Genomic DNA, 16,701 nt, shown 5'->3' with positions numbered 1-16,701 from the left:
TACATTCAATTCCCTTTCCAAAGTTTTTTTTTTGGCTCTCTTATCCATTAAGACAGGGCTATAAATCCAAAAAACACTAGGCACACCACCGAGCAAGCAGTGCAAAAAAGTTACAAGGACTGTGGTGAGAAATAGGTGGGAAGAGCCGTAACTGCCAATTTCCATCCACTTTAGCAGTGAAATTCAGCCTGGGGATTTAACTTAAGGGTTATACTGGCAGAAGGAGAGAGGAGAATATTGCAAACCACACCCTGCATTGCACAGATTACTACTATTTCTAGAACAAGCCATTATTTTGTAACTAAGTAGAGTTTCCCCCAGAGCAATTCCAAAGTGATTTCATAATGTATTTCTATTTCCGGCAGACACACACCATTGCTCTTGTTCCAAGTGTGTCTGAAAGAGGTGGAAGATCTTTATTTGACTGGATCTTAGCCATCAGCATCATCAACAACTGTAGCTTTCGCCGATTTGCTGGTGGCAGAAGAAGACAACAAATCTGCAAGGCTTCAGTAGCTAGCTTCTTTTTCTGCAAGATTCCTGAATCAAAACATGATTTTAAAAGGTGTTCTTAAGTATTTTTTTTAAACTTCAATGTTGAGTTACTTTGAAAATGAGAATTAAGCATTCACTTTGTTAATTCATTTCTTTTTTGTGGCATTCCAAATACAAGCTGTAAGGAAAAGGAAAAGTATGTTGGGACCCAACATTAAAAGATTCAAGCGGAACTGTTTTCATCACCTAAAAACATTTGAGGCATGCCTACTGATCCTTTTTTTGGGAATGTTTTTGTTATGCTTACAAAGTAATATTTGTAAGTAATATAACCATAATACAAAGTAATATTGCAAATAAATTAAGATTATACTTTCTGACAACCTGAAGAGGAAGAGAATCTAAGCCATTTTGTCCTCAACTTTTTATGCTGGTTAAGAATTATTTCCAGGGCTCTGAGATTATCAGATTATTTCTATAGACCGGGGGTGTCAAACTCGATTTCATTGAGAGCTGCATCAGGGTTGTGGGGGTATATGTGACCAGCTCAATGTCACTTATGTTAGGGTGCCTTTGGAGGCCCAAGTGCTCTGCCAGTGAAAACGGGCTCCCAAACTCCGTTTTTTGCTGTGACAGCCTCCTGCAACCTTCTGGCAGTGAAAATGGAGCTCAGGAGGGCCGCCTGGGGCCTTCCTGAGCTCCATTTTCGCTTGCAGAGGCATCATGGGGTAGTCCTTCACTGTTCCCAGAGCAGCCCCATGGGCCAGATCTAAGCACCCCGCAGGCTGGATCCCGCCCCAGGACCTTGAGTTTGACACCCCTGCTATAGACATTCTGAATGAGGGGGTTGGACATTCACACTTACTCGTGTGGAAATAAAAGGATAGTTCAAGCATAGTTTGTCCTTGATCATTATCATCTCTAGATTGATTTGGAGGTTCTTCATGCAAACCTTAAAAACAGCTATAAATTTGAGTTTCATTTATATTCATGAAACACCATAAAACAGAAAAAGATTTATACAAAACATGCATATTCTCAGCTGGAAACAAAACTTGTTTCCAGACCTATCCCAGAAAACAGCAGTGAAATGGGCTGTTCCAACTTCAAGTTAGGTAATTTCAAGTGTTGCAAACTTTTACAGAACAGGAATGTTCATTCAGCAAATTTTCTTTTGAGGTTAAACTCCACACAAGGTATTTGGAGTTTCATTACAAGGAAACTTAGACAAGTCAATAGTTCTCAGAGTAGCTAGCAAGGTTATGTTCCAATTTTAAAAAGTGACCTACAGTATTTTATGGTTATTCATAGATTATCCTACTTGGATAAGTTGTCTGTGTAGAATGGCTGTGTTGCTGAAATAATTGGAAACGTATCTTTCCTGTGGAACTCTGCATCTGAATGGAATTTACAGATCTGATTTATTTCTGTACTAAACCATGATTTGATTATCCTTGCTCTCTGAATAAGATTGGTGTATTGATTCACCAATAAAAAACTTCAAAATAAAACAAACCATGTTATAGCTTATCATCAAAACAATAGCCTAAAAAGGCATGTAATACTCCAGAGGTCCCACAAAGGTCAATGTAATGTCTAAAAACTAAAGGCTTCTCTTGCAGTGGCAAATGTCATTGTTTATGAGACTCCCATTAGAAGACCAGTGAACAGCAATGGTACACATGGCAGGCTTGCTAGAAGGAAAGCCACAACTCTTCAAAAAGAACATTGCTGCCTGCCTATAGTTTGGGAAATACAACATGGATAAGCTAGTGGAAGGTTTTGTAGACGAATGAGACCAAACTAGAACTTTTTGGCCTAAAAGAAAAGCATTGTTTGGCAAAAAGCAAAGTTTTTGGATTCTAGCATAAGATGTCTGTGAAATTTAGTGATGGCAGTATCAGGTTTGTGCCAGCTCTGCTGCCTCTGGACCAGGATAACTTGCCAACATAGATGGAACTATGTATTCTGAATTTTACCAGCAAAAATTGCAAGAAAATATGAGGGTATTTCCCCATCAACTGAATATCAAAAGAAAATGGATAATGAGCAAGACAATGGCCCAAAATACATAGATCATATGATCAAAAAAATGGTTAAAGCAGAAGAAAGTTTTTTTTCTAGAGTGCATTTCATAGAAGCAAGACTATCAACATTCCTGAGTTGAAGCTGTCAGAATGAAGGAATGGGCTAAAATTCCTCCTAGCAGGACTGATCAACTATTAGAAATGTTTAGTTGCAAGTTATTTTTGCCCAACGGGGTAATGTCACTGACTGAAAGCAAAGGTTCATATACTTGCCACACAGAAGTATGTAACTTCGGATCACTTACTTCAATAAATCATTGAATAAGTATGTTTTTGACTCAAATATTGAATTGGATTCTCTTTATTGAATTTTAGGACTTGTGTGGAGCATAGATGAAGTTTTAGATCATATTTATGTGGAAATATTAAAAAATTCAAAGGTTTATAAACTTTTAACTAGTAACAAACTTACTAGTAGAAACAGCATGCCTTGTGAGGAGAAAGAGAGTCAAATCCAAGTTAGGCCAAGGCTTGGCTCATGAATCTGGTACGAAGCTGATGGGAGATCAATTTAGCACATGGCAAAATAGAAAAGCAAGCTCTACATGGAACAAGATCCAAAGATAACTGTTCATTTTTAGGCATAAGTTAGAATGGCTAACAGTTCTACAACTGGAACAGAAACAAGGAGGGTAACAAAACTGGTTCGTCTGTCATTCTGAAATTGTCTGGTATTTAATTATCATCTACATAACTTATATTTGAAAATAGTGATGATGTTTTCAAGACTGATAATTATCCACTCATTGTTGAAATATATTTATTAACAGTTTCCAACATTTCTCACGTGACTCTTTCAGTGTTAAATTTCAGACAAAATTTTATGGAAATGTAGAATGGGGAATTGTGACAATCAGGTAACAGCCATTTTGTTGAAGTCCTCAAATGAAAAGAGATGACGTTTGAAAGAATAAAAGCAATGTATGAAATGGGATATGGATATGGTAGAACAGAAAATTGAGAGAAGAATAGTGAACATTTCTGGTATAAAGTAGTTTTTGCTAGGTTTTTTTTTCCTCATGTCATGCCTTTATTTTCTTTGGTTTATGATTTCTTGCTCCCTTTCTTACTTGTATAAAATTGCTAACCACCCAAGCAAATAAAATGTGGTTCAGTGGGAAATACTGGATGGGGAGAAACAGGCTCAAGCTCAATCCCTCCAAGACAGAGTGGCTGTGGATGCCGGCATCCCGGTACAGTCGCTAAGTCCGCGGCTGACCGTCGGTGGCGAGTCACTGGCCCCGATGGAGAGGGTGCGCAACTTAGGCGTCCTCCTGGATGAACGGCTGTCTCTAGAAGATCATCTGACGGCCGTCTCCAGGAGAGCGTTCTACCAGGTTCGCCTGGTGCACCAGTTGCGCCCCTTTCTGGACCGGGATGCCCTATGCACGGTCACTCACGCACTCGTGACGTCTCGCCTGGATTACTGCAATGCTCTCTACATGGGGCTCCCCTTGAAGGGCATCCGGAGGCTGCAGTTAGTCCAGAATGCGGCTGCGCGGGTGATAGAGGGAGCCCCTCGTGGCTCCCGCATGACACCTATCCTGCGCAGACTGCACTGGCTACCTGTGGCCTTCCGGGTGCGCTTCAAGGTTTTGGTGACCACCTTTAAAGCGCTCCATGGCATAGGGCCGGGTTACTTACGGGACCGTCTACTGCGACCGAATACCTCTCACCGACCCATGCGCTCTCATAGAGAGGGACTCCTCAGGGTGCCGTCAGCGAGGCAATGTCGTCTGGCGGCGCCCAGGGGAAGGGCCTTCTCTGTGGGGGCTCCCACCCTCTGGAACGAACTGCCCCCAGGACTTCGTCAGCTTCCGGACCTTCGGACCTTCCGCCGCGAGCTTAAAACACACTTATTTATTTGCGCGGGACTGAGTTAGATTTTAAATTTATGGGTTTTAAATTGGGTTTTAGTTTTATATTTTTAATCATAATTTTAACTATCGGGCTTTTAGAATAAGTTTTTTAATTGTTTTTATGTTGTATTTATGTATTTATATGTTTTTTAAGTGCCTGTTAACCGCCCCGAGTCCTTCGGGAGATAGGGCGGTATATAAATATGATTAAATAAATAAATAAATAAATAAATAAATAAATAAATAAAAGAACCTTTTTTGTCTACAAAAGAAAGAAGTGATACTAATTCTTAAAAGAGTATCACCCTGGCATTGGTGATGAAATTATTCAGTAAGATCAACAAAATTCGTGAAAAACCATAGGTCGTAAATATACTAATTATAGGGTTAATCAGAACAGTCAAAGAAGATGTTTGAGGTGTTATGTTTTATGGTATTGCTGAACTGTCTCTGGCATGAAGATAATTGTTTTGAAGTAATTATTCTGAAATTCTGCCATGCAATTTCAAAGACTCTGGGCAGTTTACAAATACTAAAAATATTTAAAAGCAAGAAAACAAAAAAGAGCAGCCGCAACAATTACGACAAAATTAACAAAAGTGGAATGGTACAAAAAAAAACGGGGGGGGGGAGTGTTTCAATCACCCTCAGGATAGGCTTAGGCGAAGATGTGCTTCTGAGGTCCCAGTAGATGGCATTGTTTAATTGAAGAAACCCAGAGTGTGCTAATTTTGCCAGATCCCATTGGCTGGGTAGATATTATGGGAGACAACCCCCAAATTGCACACCATCTTTTAACAGGGAACTGCCATTCCATCTAAGGTCAAATATTAATATTCCCAGATTTGATCAGTTTGAAATCCAGTCACTCAGTCTTGGTAGGATTGAGTTGGACACAGTTCCTTCCCATCCAAATCTGCACAGGTTACAGGCATTGAAACCTCAACACTTGGTCAGCCTGGACTCGAAAAATATATATAGAATGATCAGGGTACTGACAATATTGAACCCCAAGCTTGTGGATAACCTCACTTAGCAGGTTCATGCAGATGTTGAAAAGAAGGGGAAAGAGAAGATAACTCTGTGGTACCAACAAAGGAAAGGCTTGCTCTTTCTACCCTGAAACACTGACCATAACTGTCTCGGAGAAAGGAAGAGAACCATCATAAAATGGAGGCCCAATCCCTAACCCAGGAAGTGAAGGCAACTCAGAAGGATACCATGACTGATGGCATTGAAAACCACCAATTAGCATGATGGATGCACTGCCACTATCCCAGCTCCACTACAGATCACCTACCAGCCCAACCAAAGCTGTGTCAGTGCTAAATCCCAGCATGAAACCTGACATCTAGATAATGCATTTCCTCCGGCGTCCTCATCAGCTACAAAATCGACTACCTTTTCAATGATTTTTCCCAAACATATGGAAGCCAAAGTCATGTTGTCGGGGAGGGAATGCTCCATGACTGTTTCAGAGCTATGGGCACCACTCCCTCATGAAATAGGCTGATATTATAGCATGAATCTAACTGCAGGTCATTTTCCTAATTGCTTTCACGACCGAAGGAGGACTCAAATCAGAGGTGGGTTTCAGCAGGTTCTGACCAATTCTGGAGAACTGGTAGCGGAAATTTTGAATATTTCTGTTGTGACCCAGGTTCCTGGACCCAGACTCCTGGACTCGGATGATTCAGAAAATGAGGGAGAAGACCTGGCAAGCCCTGCTTCTCTTGAGCCCTCTCCCTCCCTGGCACCCACTCAGAGGGAGGGGCCGGCGGGGCCTGATTCTCCCGGGCTTTCTTCTGATTTGGCAACGCCCCAAGAACAGTTTTGGAGGGACGCAAGGTTACGAAGGCTTGATCGGCGTGCGCAGCAGCGGAAGAGTTGGGACAAAGCCAAGTCATAATTGTCATGCAGTGACATCTGCAGAGACTATAAATAGGAGGCGGGACTTCCTGGTTTTTTGTCTCGGACAAAACAATGAATTTGGCGCAAGCTAATTCATGGAGGGAAGAATATATTCGTGAGTAATTCTGGCCTTATCTATAATTTCCTCGTTATCTCCAGAAACTTGGCAGGCCCGTGGGTAGACGTGGCCAGGACATGTATCTATGTAAATAAAAGGAAAAAAAAGGAAGGCCTCTGACGGACTCTTTGCTGGGAGTATTGGGGGAAGGGAAACAGAACATTTTCGAAGAACTGATAGTAAAAATTCTGACTGGCCCCGCCCCCATCTATTCTCTGCCTTGCAAGTCCCAGCTGATCGGAAGGAAATGGGGATTTTGCAGTATCCTTCCCCTGGATTGGGGAGGGAATGGGGATTTGGCAGTGTCATTCCCCTGGAGTGGGGTGAGAATGGAGATTTTACAGTATCCTTTCCCTGCCACGGCCACCAAGCCATAGCCACCAAGCCACACCCACAGAACCGGTAGTAAAAAAAATTGAAACCCACCAGTGACTCAAATCCAGTAAACAGATGGCCAAGTTCATAGCACAGAGAGCCCTGACTACTTCCTCAGGTGTCCTCAACCCAATCTCATTCTAGATCATATCACCAGACCATACATCAGCCACCTCAGCCTGCTCTGCCGAGTCCAAGGCAGGAAGAAACTGAAAGACTTTTTCCATCAGCTGAATAATCCTCACAGAGGATTATTGTTTGGAGGGGCTCTCCCTACCCAAAAGCGACCAATTGCCCTAAACAGTAGACACAATATGGGTGGGGAAATATTGACATTTTTTTGCCTTACTGCCATGAAGTAATCCCTATTATGGGTCTTATCCCCAATCTGCTCAAAGTAGGTTTGTTTTTCCCTCTAACAGCACTCCAGAGAAATCTCTGAATAAACCGCCTCAAGATTATTTGCATTGCTGAAGTCTTCCTTTAGGAAGCTTGCCTTCCTAAACAAGGATTGTAATGTCTGAATTGGGGATCCTGAAGGTTCAAATAAAAAAAAAAGGAATGTTTAGGTGTCCTGTTAGATGTCCATCCATTTAACAACAATTATTCTCAAAATATCAAGTTCTAGAAGGAGTCATTTTCATTAGGAAAGATGCTGAAGAACAGCACTAAAGTTTTGCTGCACAAGCACTGTAAACTCAGCCTGCCAGATACGTTTTTCATAGTATAACTTACCCAGCACACTGACAAAAACATCAAAGAACTGGAAAGTGAGAAGAGGCTCCTTCATGTGTGCATAATAATCTGCTATGGTTCTAAAGACATCTCTTTCAAAACCTGAGTAGGTGGGTTGTTTCAGATCTGGAAATCTGGGCCCTAAAAAGAATGGAAAAGGGGGAAAGTAGAATGGGGAAAAAAAGATTTCCTGGTTGGATTACGCAGATGGCAGAAATGGCACTAATTTTACAAGTGTGGTCATAATGAAGATTTTATTTATTTTTATTTATTAAAGTATAGCTGCCCAGCTCACACATAGCTGACTCTGAGTGGCTTACAAAATTTTAAAAATCCAAATAAAAACTCATTAACTAAAACCCACCCACCTCCATGGCAGCAATAACACAATCAAATCAGCCACATGATTGATTCCATCCCCATTTGTGGTTGTCAGGCCCACTGAGAAAAACCACATTTTTAGAGCCTTTCAGAAAAGCAACATGCGGCCAATTGTATCTCAGTGGAAATGATGTTCTGAGAACAACAACACTATGCTGTCACATAGGTATATGAATGAAAATAGTGATTAAACTGTTAACAAGGACTTAAGTTAGTGTCCTTCTCAAAACTTGTCGTGCAATCATGACATGTCTATTCATAAACTTCCGTAATTTCCAGGTAGTTTTGAACTTCATAAACAAATTGGACATTTAAATGTTTACAGTACAGATTTCTCTCAGCCAAACCACTTCAGAATAAACCCAGGGAATTATTTGTTAGAAAGCACTTCAACTTAATCCTCATCTCCTGGCTTCTCCAGATAGATAATCCCTGATTTAAAACGGATTATCTTTTAACACAAAGAATAACCATGATGAACATTTGAAAGGGCTTTTTAATAGTAGAGAATGAGTACAACTAAGAACAATATACTCATACTACCTGAAACTATAGCATAAAGCAACTTACAAAGATACCTCCTTCAGTAATTTTTTCTTCTCGTATATCCACTGTGTAATATGGCTATTCCAAAAAACTTTTAAAAATTGCATTCTCTTTATTACCAAATCCATATTGCCACTATGTGTGTTGTTAAGTAAAACATGGAGTGAAAGGATCATCTTTCCTCTGAGTACTTAAGCATACTCTAATTTGACTTATAGGAAGGGAGCAATACCAATTTAAAAATAGTATGCAATCCACCTGATACTTTCAATCTGAAGAAACCAAACTAAATTTAGCCTTTTGGCATTATTATTAATGAATGATAATAGAAGGAAATTTCTTCTTCACCTGTATTAGCAACTTTTAGAAAGTTCAGCCTGATTTCCTCAGTAATGTTAAAGGACACATGAAAATTTGTAGAGGACTGGCCTAGTGTCTGAGTGTCAGAGACAGACAGGTAGTCCTCGACAATTGAGCCCAAGATTTCTGCTGCTAAATGAGAAATTTGTTAACTTTTTTTGCCACAGCGGTTGGGTGAATCACTGCAGTTGAAAGGTTGTAACCCAGTTGTTAGAGGAATATGGCTTCCCCATTGACTTTGCTTGTCAGATGGTTGCAAAAGAGTATCACATGACCCCAGGACACTGTAACCTCCATAAATATGAGTCAGTTGCCAAGTGTTTGATTTTGAGCAGGTGACCATGGGGATGGTGCAACGGTTGTAAATGTGAAAAATCATCCTAAGTTCCTTTTTTTCAGTGCCGTTGTAACTTTGAACCATCATTAAATGAACTGCTGTAAATCGAGGACTACCTGTATTAATCCCATCATCAGACCATTCCTCAGAAAATATTCCACTCAAATAAACTGCAGCTTTGGGGCAATGGGTGATGAGAATGAGACATGCTATGTGGCAAATTGATTTCCTCCCATCTCTGTTGCAGAAAATATCACATTGTTATTAGAAAAACTCTACGATGGAAAACAGATTCATTTAATCAAAATGGGTTTATTAAAAAAGAAAAGAATGAGAGGTTTCTGCTTTACTGAAATCAATGGGAAAGCGTACATTCCAAAACAACATACAGAATTTTTTTAAAAATACTCACAGTTCGCTAAGCATTTCATTGCTGATAAAACCCAGTGAGGAACCTCTTCTGCATTGAACAATTTTAAAAATGGTTTAATATGTTAGCAATTATTAGACAAAAGAAATTGGGTTTTAAATTACAACTGCAGGCATTTCTTTATTTAACAATTTTATCTTTCTCCCCATAGAAGGATTAATATTTCTTCCCTTTAGTTCTTATCTATCAAGTGAATTATATAAGTCTTTATAGGCTGCTGCTCATTGATCAGCTAAGCATGACTTCATGTAGGCATTGAGGAAAACAATTTTAGAGTACAAAAACAGTACCAATAATAAGATTGCAATGGAAAGCAATAACTTTTAACAGAATAAGATAGTAAGTATTCTGTATCTTGGTGCACAGAGATGATCTCTATGTAATAAAAAGCATTTTTTTTAAAGCACAACCCAAATAAATACACTCAGTTTCGCTAAGGATGCTGCTTATCACTTCAACAGTGTACATGCAGTGAAACGTATTTGCAGAAAGTTAACTCATACAACACTTAATGGATTCAGTTTTAATTTATTATCCAGCCAATTTTAACTGTAGTTGCGCTATCATGGAAGCCATACTGTCCTCAAAAGAAATTGTGGAAAGATATTTCTTGAGAACACCTGGTTCCAAGTCTCCTGAACCAGTGGTGGGTTGCTCCCGGTTCGGTCCGGTTCTTGCGAACTAGTAGTAAAACCGGCCGGAGGTTCTGCCCACACACCCGAACAGCATCATGGACGATCTGGAGCTTTGGGGGACAACCCATAATAGTTTCCATTTGGAGGAAATCTACCTCAGAGATAGAAATGGAATGACTATAAAACATTGTCCCTCATTCCCACATAGGTGTGCTGTGCTCAGTCCTGGAATAAGCTGGGGGAGGGCATGTACAAGGAAAGACAGCAAAGAGTAATTGGAATTATCAGAGCTTCCTAGATTTTTATGGGGAATCAAATTATCACCAATTCTTTTATTTCTTTAGACAGATGTGTCCAAGAATTTTATTGCCACTGAATGAGCAGGTTAGTGATCAAGATATATTTGTTTCCTGAATATATTCCAACAAAACTATAACATATTAAACAAGTTCCACTTACTTGATTTATCTTCTAAAATGACAGTCCCTTGTTTGTTTACACTGTACACATTCTGAATGATATCCTTTGGATTTACAAGTTTAGTGTCCAAAATATCATTCAGAGAATCCAAACCTAAAGTTTTTTGCAAGCTATAGAAGACATAAAGTAAACAGATTTACATAAATTAGCTACCAGCAGTTATCTGGAAAATGATTTACAGCTAAATAGCTGACATTGTCACTGGATTATGTACATATATATGAATGAATAGGCTATGTGTTTATGTGCGTAATAAAGCCATCTTCAAAGCCTCATTAGTAAAACAATAGGCTGTTTTAAAACAAAAATTATTTGCATCTTTCAGATGCAAACCAAATTACATACATGATAGTGCTACTTTAATATAAAATACTTTATAAACTATAATAAAAACAAAAGACTAGGGAAGTGATGGCGAACCAATGGCATGCACAGCCTTCTCTGTGGGGGCTCCGACCCTGTGGAACGAACTTCCCCTCGGACTTCGACAACTACTTGACCTTAGGACCTTTCGCTGTGAACTTAAAACTTATTTATTTCGTATGGCTGGACTAGCTTGATTTTTATCTTTAAATTTTAATTGAATTTGATGGGTTTTTAAAGTTTTGTAATTTTATGGGGGAGTATGTTATTTTAACATTTGGGCAAATTTAAATTAGTTTTTTAAGGGATGTTTTTAACTATTGTGTGTATCTGTATTTTATCTGCCTGTTCACCGCCTTGAGTCCTTCGGGAGAAGGGCGGTATACAAATTAAAATATTCATTCATTCATTCATATTCATTCTCAGGGCACGCAAGCCGTCACCTGTTGCTCTTCCAGGTTCCGGTGTGCCGGCCAACTGGTCTTCACGCACATGGGAGCGCCAGAAACCAGAAGAGTAATCGCCTGGTGCGCCAGTGCGCACCAGGAAGATGATCTTCCAGTTTCTGGCGCATGCATGCACACCGGCCAGCTGGTCTTCTGGTTTCTGGCATGTGCATGCAAAGACCAGCTGGCCAGTGCGCATGCACGTGCCAGAAACTGGAAGTTCATCTTCCCGGCGCGCATGAGCACTGGGCAGCTACTCTTCCCGTTTCCGGCACGCGCAGTCGCACATTCCCGTTTCAGCCCTCAGTGCCGAAAAGGTTCGCCAACACTGGATTAGGGAATTACACCACCTTCTCTTCAGTGTTTCATACATGTAGTCCTCAACTTATGACCATTTGTTTAACAAGAGTTTAAAGTTATGCTGGCCTCAGAAAAAGTGACTTATAACCCATGCAATTTGAGCATTTAGCAACTGGCTCACATTTACGATGACTGCAGTTTCTTGCAGTTATGTGCTCATGAATTGCGACCTTCCCAAATAGCTCTGACAAGCAAGGTCAATTGGGGAAGCTGGATTCACTTAACATGATTCATTTAACTACTGTGGTAAAAATGTTTGCAATATTGGGCCCAGTCATATGATGACTTGCTTAATGATCCTATTACCCACTGCGCAAACTTGTGAAACCACTCAATTGTGATTATACTATTCTACCTATAACAAACCCATTCAGCTTCTGGCGATACACTTTGGCACATATGACTTACAGCAAAGTTCCCCAACTTTTCTGGTTGATGGCCCAGGGATGGGGGGAGGGGAAGGAGCCTTTATGTGTGCATGCACATGTGCGAATAGGGCCTCGAGTGCAAGCCCAATGCAAATGGGATGGTGACGAGTGGGATGTGTGCACGTGCATACATGCACCAACACCGGCAAGCCACTCATGTAGCCAATAGGCCACGGCCCAGTAGTAGGCTGCAGCCCACAGGTAGGGGACCCCTGACTTACAGAACAAAACACCCAAAGGATAGGAAAATGTTCACTCTACATTCCAGATTAGGTCTTTGCTTAATTGCTTAATTGACAAAATGTCTCACTAAAGGAAAGGTAGTCAGTTTCCAGCAGTGTATGTTGTGGATGGACTAGAAGCAACCTTTAATAAATCATCTACATGAAACTGCTGGGTGAGATCATCCAACACCCTGGGATGAGTTATCATCGATATGCTGATGACACAGCTTCACATCTCCATCCCTGGTGATCTAAGTGATAACTGTGGCTGCCTTCAACTGAGCCCTGGTAAGACGGAATGGCTGTGGATAGGTGGAGCTTTAGGATCTGGGGGTTTATCATCTTTTGTTCTAGATGGGAGGCAGTGTAACACCATTGTTACACAAACTGCACTGGCTGCAGACCCACTTCCAGGCCCAATCCAAGGTGTTACTCACTTATCTTTAAAGCCCTCTAGACCAGGGTTCCAGGCTATCTCAGGAGCCTTCTTTCTTCAATGGAATTGACCTGCCCCACTCATGCTGGCAGAAGGGACATACTGTGGACCTCATCAGCCAAGGAATTGTTGCTGGTAGGGTCTCGAAGAGCCTTTTCTGCCATGCCGCCATGCCCTTTGGGACATCTTGACACAGCAGGTGATATCTACTACCTCTCTTCTGGCCTTCAGGAAAAGCCTTAAAATTTGGTTGTGCTAGTTGGCATGGAACCCTGAAGGAGTAGCTGATGCATGGAGGTGGCTGGTGCAGTAATGGAGAAGGCACCACCATTCTGCTCCAAACCCATGGGTTTCTTTGTTTTTTTTGGTTTATTATAACCTTTTATAATTTTAATCTGTTTTTATATTTACAATTGTTTTTATATCTGTATGTTTTATTACATTATAAGTCATCCAGAGTTGCCTCGAACCACGTTAAGAGAAGGCACATAAATAAATAAAATAATCACAGTTGCATAATCAAGTCTGGCATTATAGATCATCTGCTTGGCAACAATAAAGAAACTCTGTAGAGACAGAAAATAGTTTACAGATTTGCTCATTGATGCCTTTGGCTTTTTTGAATGGCTATCAGGGTTTTTAAGTATTTTATTTTTAATTTTGGGAGCAACTACAAATATTAATTGCAGCAGCTTAGTGTGTGGTGGAAAGCAGTCCAGATTTTCAGGAGGGACAGAGTATATGCCAAAGGAATAAGAGACAGATTGATGTCAAGCCCAAGAAAGACATGCAGAAATTCTTCTAAACACTTTGCCTTACTGTTCTTCACCTATAGACAGAAATATTGCTTAATTAAAGCGAACTATTTTGCCTCATTATAATTATACTCTGAGAACTTCATGTCTTGACCCTGTTCCTCCCAACCCAAACTATCTAAAATTTTATCCCTTATTCCACTGAAATACACTCCCTCCCTCCTGGAGTACATTCCACCACATTTATTTTATAAAAGAACAACTCAGGCAACACGCTTACTATGATAAAGTCCTGGACTTCCATATGTCTTCTACATTTGCCTCTTTTAATTGTCGACGATGGATGAGTTTGCATGCTGGTACTTCTCCAATTGCTATGCTGTGACGTTTGAACCACATTTCAGAATTCTGTAGCAGTGCGAGGAGAAAAACCCTAATTATTGTTAATCTATAATTTTGCCCTTTCTTGGCAACATTGCTTTGCCAGCAATATATTTGACCAAATCTATGGAAAGAGTCACAACTAAGTCCAATTCAAATTAATGAAACAAGTTCTACAAATCCACCAATTTTAACCCTAACTTTAATTCCATTCCTCACTATCCTGTCAGACCTGAAGAAGCTTCTTAGATAAGAAGCGAAAGGTCTTCAAGGAAAAAACAAAGTCCAGTTGCCTCTTGAAAAAGCAGCTTTGGGACAACCAGGACCTGGATGACTGAGAATCTCCAAAGACTTCCACCAATTTTAATTTTTCTTGATATCTTTGAAGGCAGAAAAGATGATAATCTTGATATAATCTCATGTGTTTGTATATCTCAATGCATTACACATTAATGTATAGGAAGATAACTTACCAATGTGATAGGTTTCACTGGGATGTGCTCTTGGAAAGTAATTTTTTCAAAGTCCCAGTTTGGAAATTTCACAATTTCTTTTCGGTAAGGAGATCGTTTAGGGTATGGTTTTAATGGTGAGAAAGGAGGAAACCTAAAATTTAAAAAGTGTCTATTAAAACCTTTATAGGAACACTACCATTCTCCTCTGAGAATCTAGCCCCATTGATACTACAATACAACCTTTCTTTAAGCTGAAGGAACTTTGGAGACAAAATTACACAATTACACAACGCCTCCAAAACTAGATACACAAATAATTATATCAATTTATAACATGATCGAGATAAAAACATCTTTTTGCTTTGAGAAAGAAATCACAACAAAGTTTTATTCTGTCTTGAATTTGACATCCCTGGCTTAGATGGAAACGTTATACAATGTTTTACTTCTTACACATGTTCCCCAGCAATAACAATGGGTTAACTTCACCCTCCTAGTCTTGCCAAGTTAACTTAGTCAGGTAAACAAGTCTTTGGGGCTCAGTTCCCATAGTAGTTAAATGTTTTTGAAGTGGCATACAATCCTTGGCTCCCTACAAGTGTTCTTGCCTTTGTTGGTCATTAGGCGTTTCCTCAGTCCCTTAGCTCCTTTCATTTGTTCTGATGCAGAACAAAGTTGCTGCTGAGGTCCAGGCTATGTTTCAAGCTCTGCTTTTAAGCAATGGTATTATTAAACATCCAACTCAAAATCCAGGTAGGAATCAAGCCAAAACGGGCTTTTTACCTTGGCTTGTGGTTACAACAATTATGAGCCTTTTTATTGTCTGTGGTTGATGCACTTGTCTGAATGTCACTTCCTGCTTTTTTGTCTCCTGTTCTCCTAGTCATCCATATCCCTCTGGGTTGGCTATTCCTTTTGAGCCAGAGGGTATGGTGTTGTTAGAAAGTAGTTATTAGAAAGCTGAACTAATACCATTTTAAAAGGGAAAGCCAATCCACCATTTAGTGAAGCAAGAGTATCACATGGACAGATGAGGGATAAACAAGAAGGAACCATCACTATAATAGCAACAGAGATAAGTCACATCGGTTAGAAAGTAGGAAACTGAGCTAAACTATATTAGAAAAGTTAGAATCAGAGATCTTTAAAAGCAGACATGCACATTTGTACCCAATTATAAAAAGGTGTTGCATCCCTGGCATGCAGCCCAACCTCATTTAGCGCTCTTGTCTTGTGTACTGAATAAACTTTTGAACTCTGAACTATGATATCTGGTGTCTGACTTGAGAAAGGAACAAATGATAGAGAAGATATTCTTCCATCAGTGTGCTGATCTAGTTATAAACATGACGTGCTCTTGAAAAAGGTAGGGTGTGGCTAAACTAATTAGCTGGAACGGCCGATTGCATACCTGGAACACTGGCATGGATGACTATGGACTGAGTGTAGGTTGGTCAGTTTGTCTCTCAACGGATTTGGGAGGGGGACTGAACTTCCCCTATTAATGTATAGTGCTGTAAAATATTTATGTCTTGGGGGAGGATGAGTTAAGCCTAGCCTTTACAAAAAGGACAAGTATTCAACCTCATCCTCTTTCCCTTGGTTATAGTGGTTGCTCTGGGTATTGAACTTTTTTCAGCAACTGCCCCCAAGTTTCAAAGTCTGCCTTAATAGTCAAGAGTTCCTTGTTCCAGATAGCACAGAACTGTTCTGATGGATTTAACCTTCTGTTTTTAGCCTTCTTGTAGCATGTAGCAAAGTAGCTCATGCTGCGATGTCAAAATGTCAGTTTCGTCTACAGATGGTTGAGTACAGTAAGTATGTTGGTAGATAGACAGAGTGAGAAATTCTTTTTATTTGTTTTAAACCTTACTGAATAAGATATTTTATCTGAATTGGGTATATTTCCAGCACAGGTTGGCTGAAGAAGCTGTGAGTTTTGCAAAATTTGGAATGAAAATGTATTAATAGTTTGTGAAAGCTATTAGCTTCTGCATAGGTTCGACCCACTTTGAGAATTTGTACTTTGGCTGGGTCCTTCTGGACCTTTTGTTGTAGAGATGTAATGTCTATCGTATTAATAGCATTGACTTCAAAGTTGCAT

General features: G+C 40.0%; 1 protein-coding gene across 2 annotated transcripts in view; it reads right to left on the bottom strand.

Annotated features, from left to right (window-relative positions):
- The window catches only part of DEPDC1B (DEP domain containing 1B), a 37,774-nt gene that overhangs the window by 11,848 nt on the left and 9,225 nt on the right, over positions 1-16,701 (bottom strand). For both annotated transcript variants that reach the window (XM_058169743.1, XM_058169744.1), the window contains exons 3-8: positions 14,616-14,748; positions 14,042-14,169; positions 10,729-10,859; positions 9,617-9,664; positions 7,581-7,721; positions 374-540 (exon numbers count right to left, since the gene is read on the bottom strand). In XM_058169743.1, coding sequence (XP_058025726.1) covers positions 374-540; positions 7,581-7,721; positions 9,617-9,664; positions 10,729-10,859; positions 14,042-14,169; positions 14,616-14,748 — 748 coding nt within the window. The remainder of the gene's footprint in view (positions 1-373; positions 541-7,580; positions 7,722-9,616; positions 9,665-10,728; positions 10,860-14,041; positions 14,170-14,615; positions 14,749-16,701) is intronic.

The sequence above is a fragment of the Ahaetulla prasina genome, chromosome 2 (assembly GCF_028640845.1).
Source record: "Ahaetulla prasina isolate Xishuangbanna chromosome 2, ASM2864084v1, whole genome shotgun sequence".
NCBI lineage: Eukaryota > Metazoa > Chordata > Lepidosauria > Squamata > Colubridae > Ahaetulla > Ahaetulla prasina.
The sequence above is the reverse complement of the archived record's forward strand: the minus strand, read 5'-3'. Positions and strand labels throughout refer to the sequence as shown.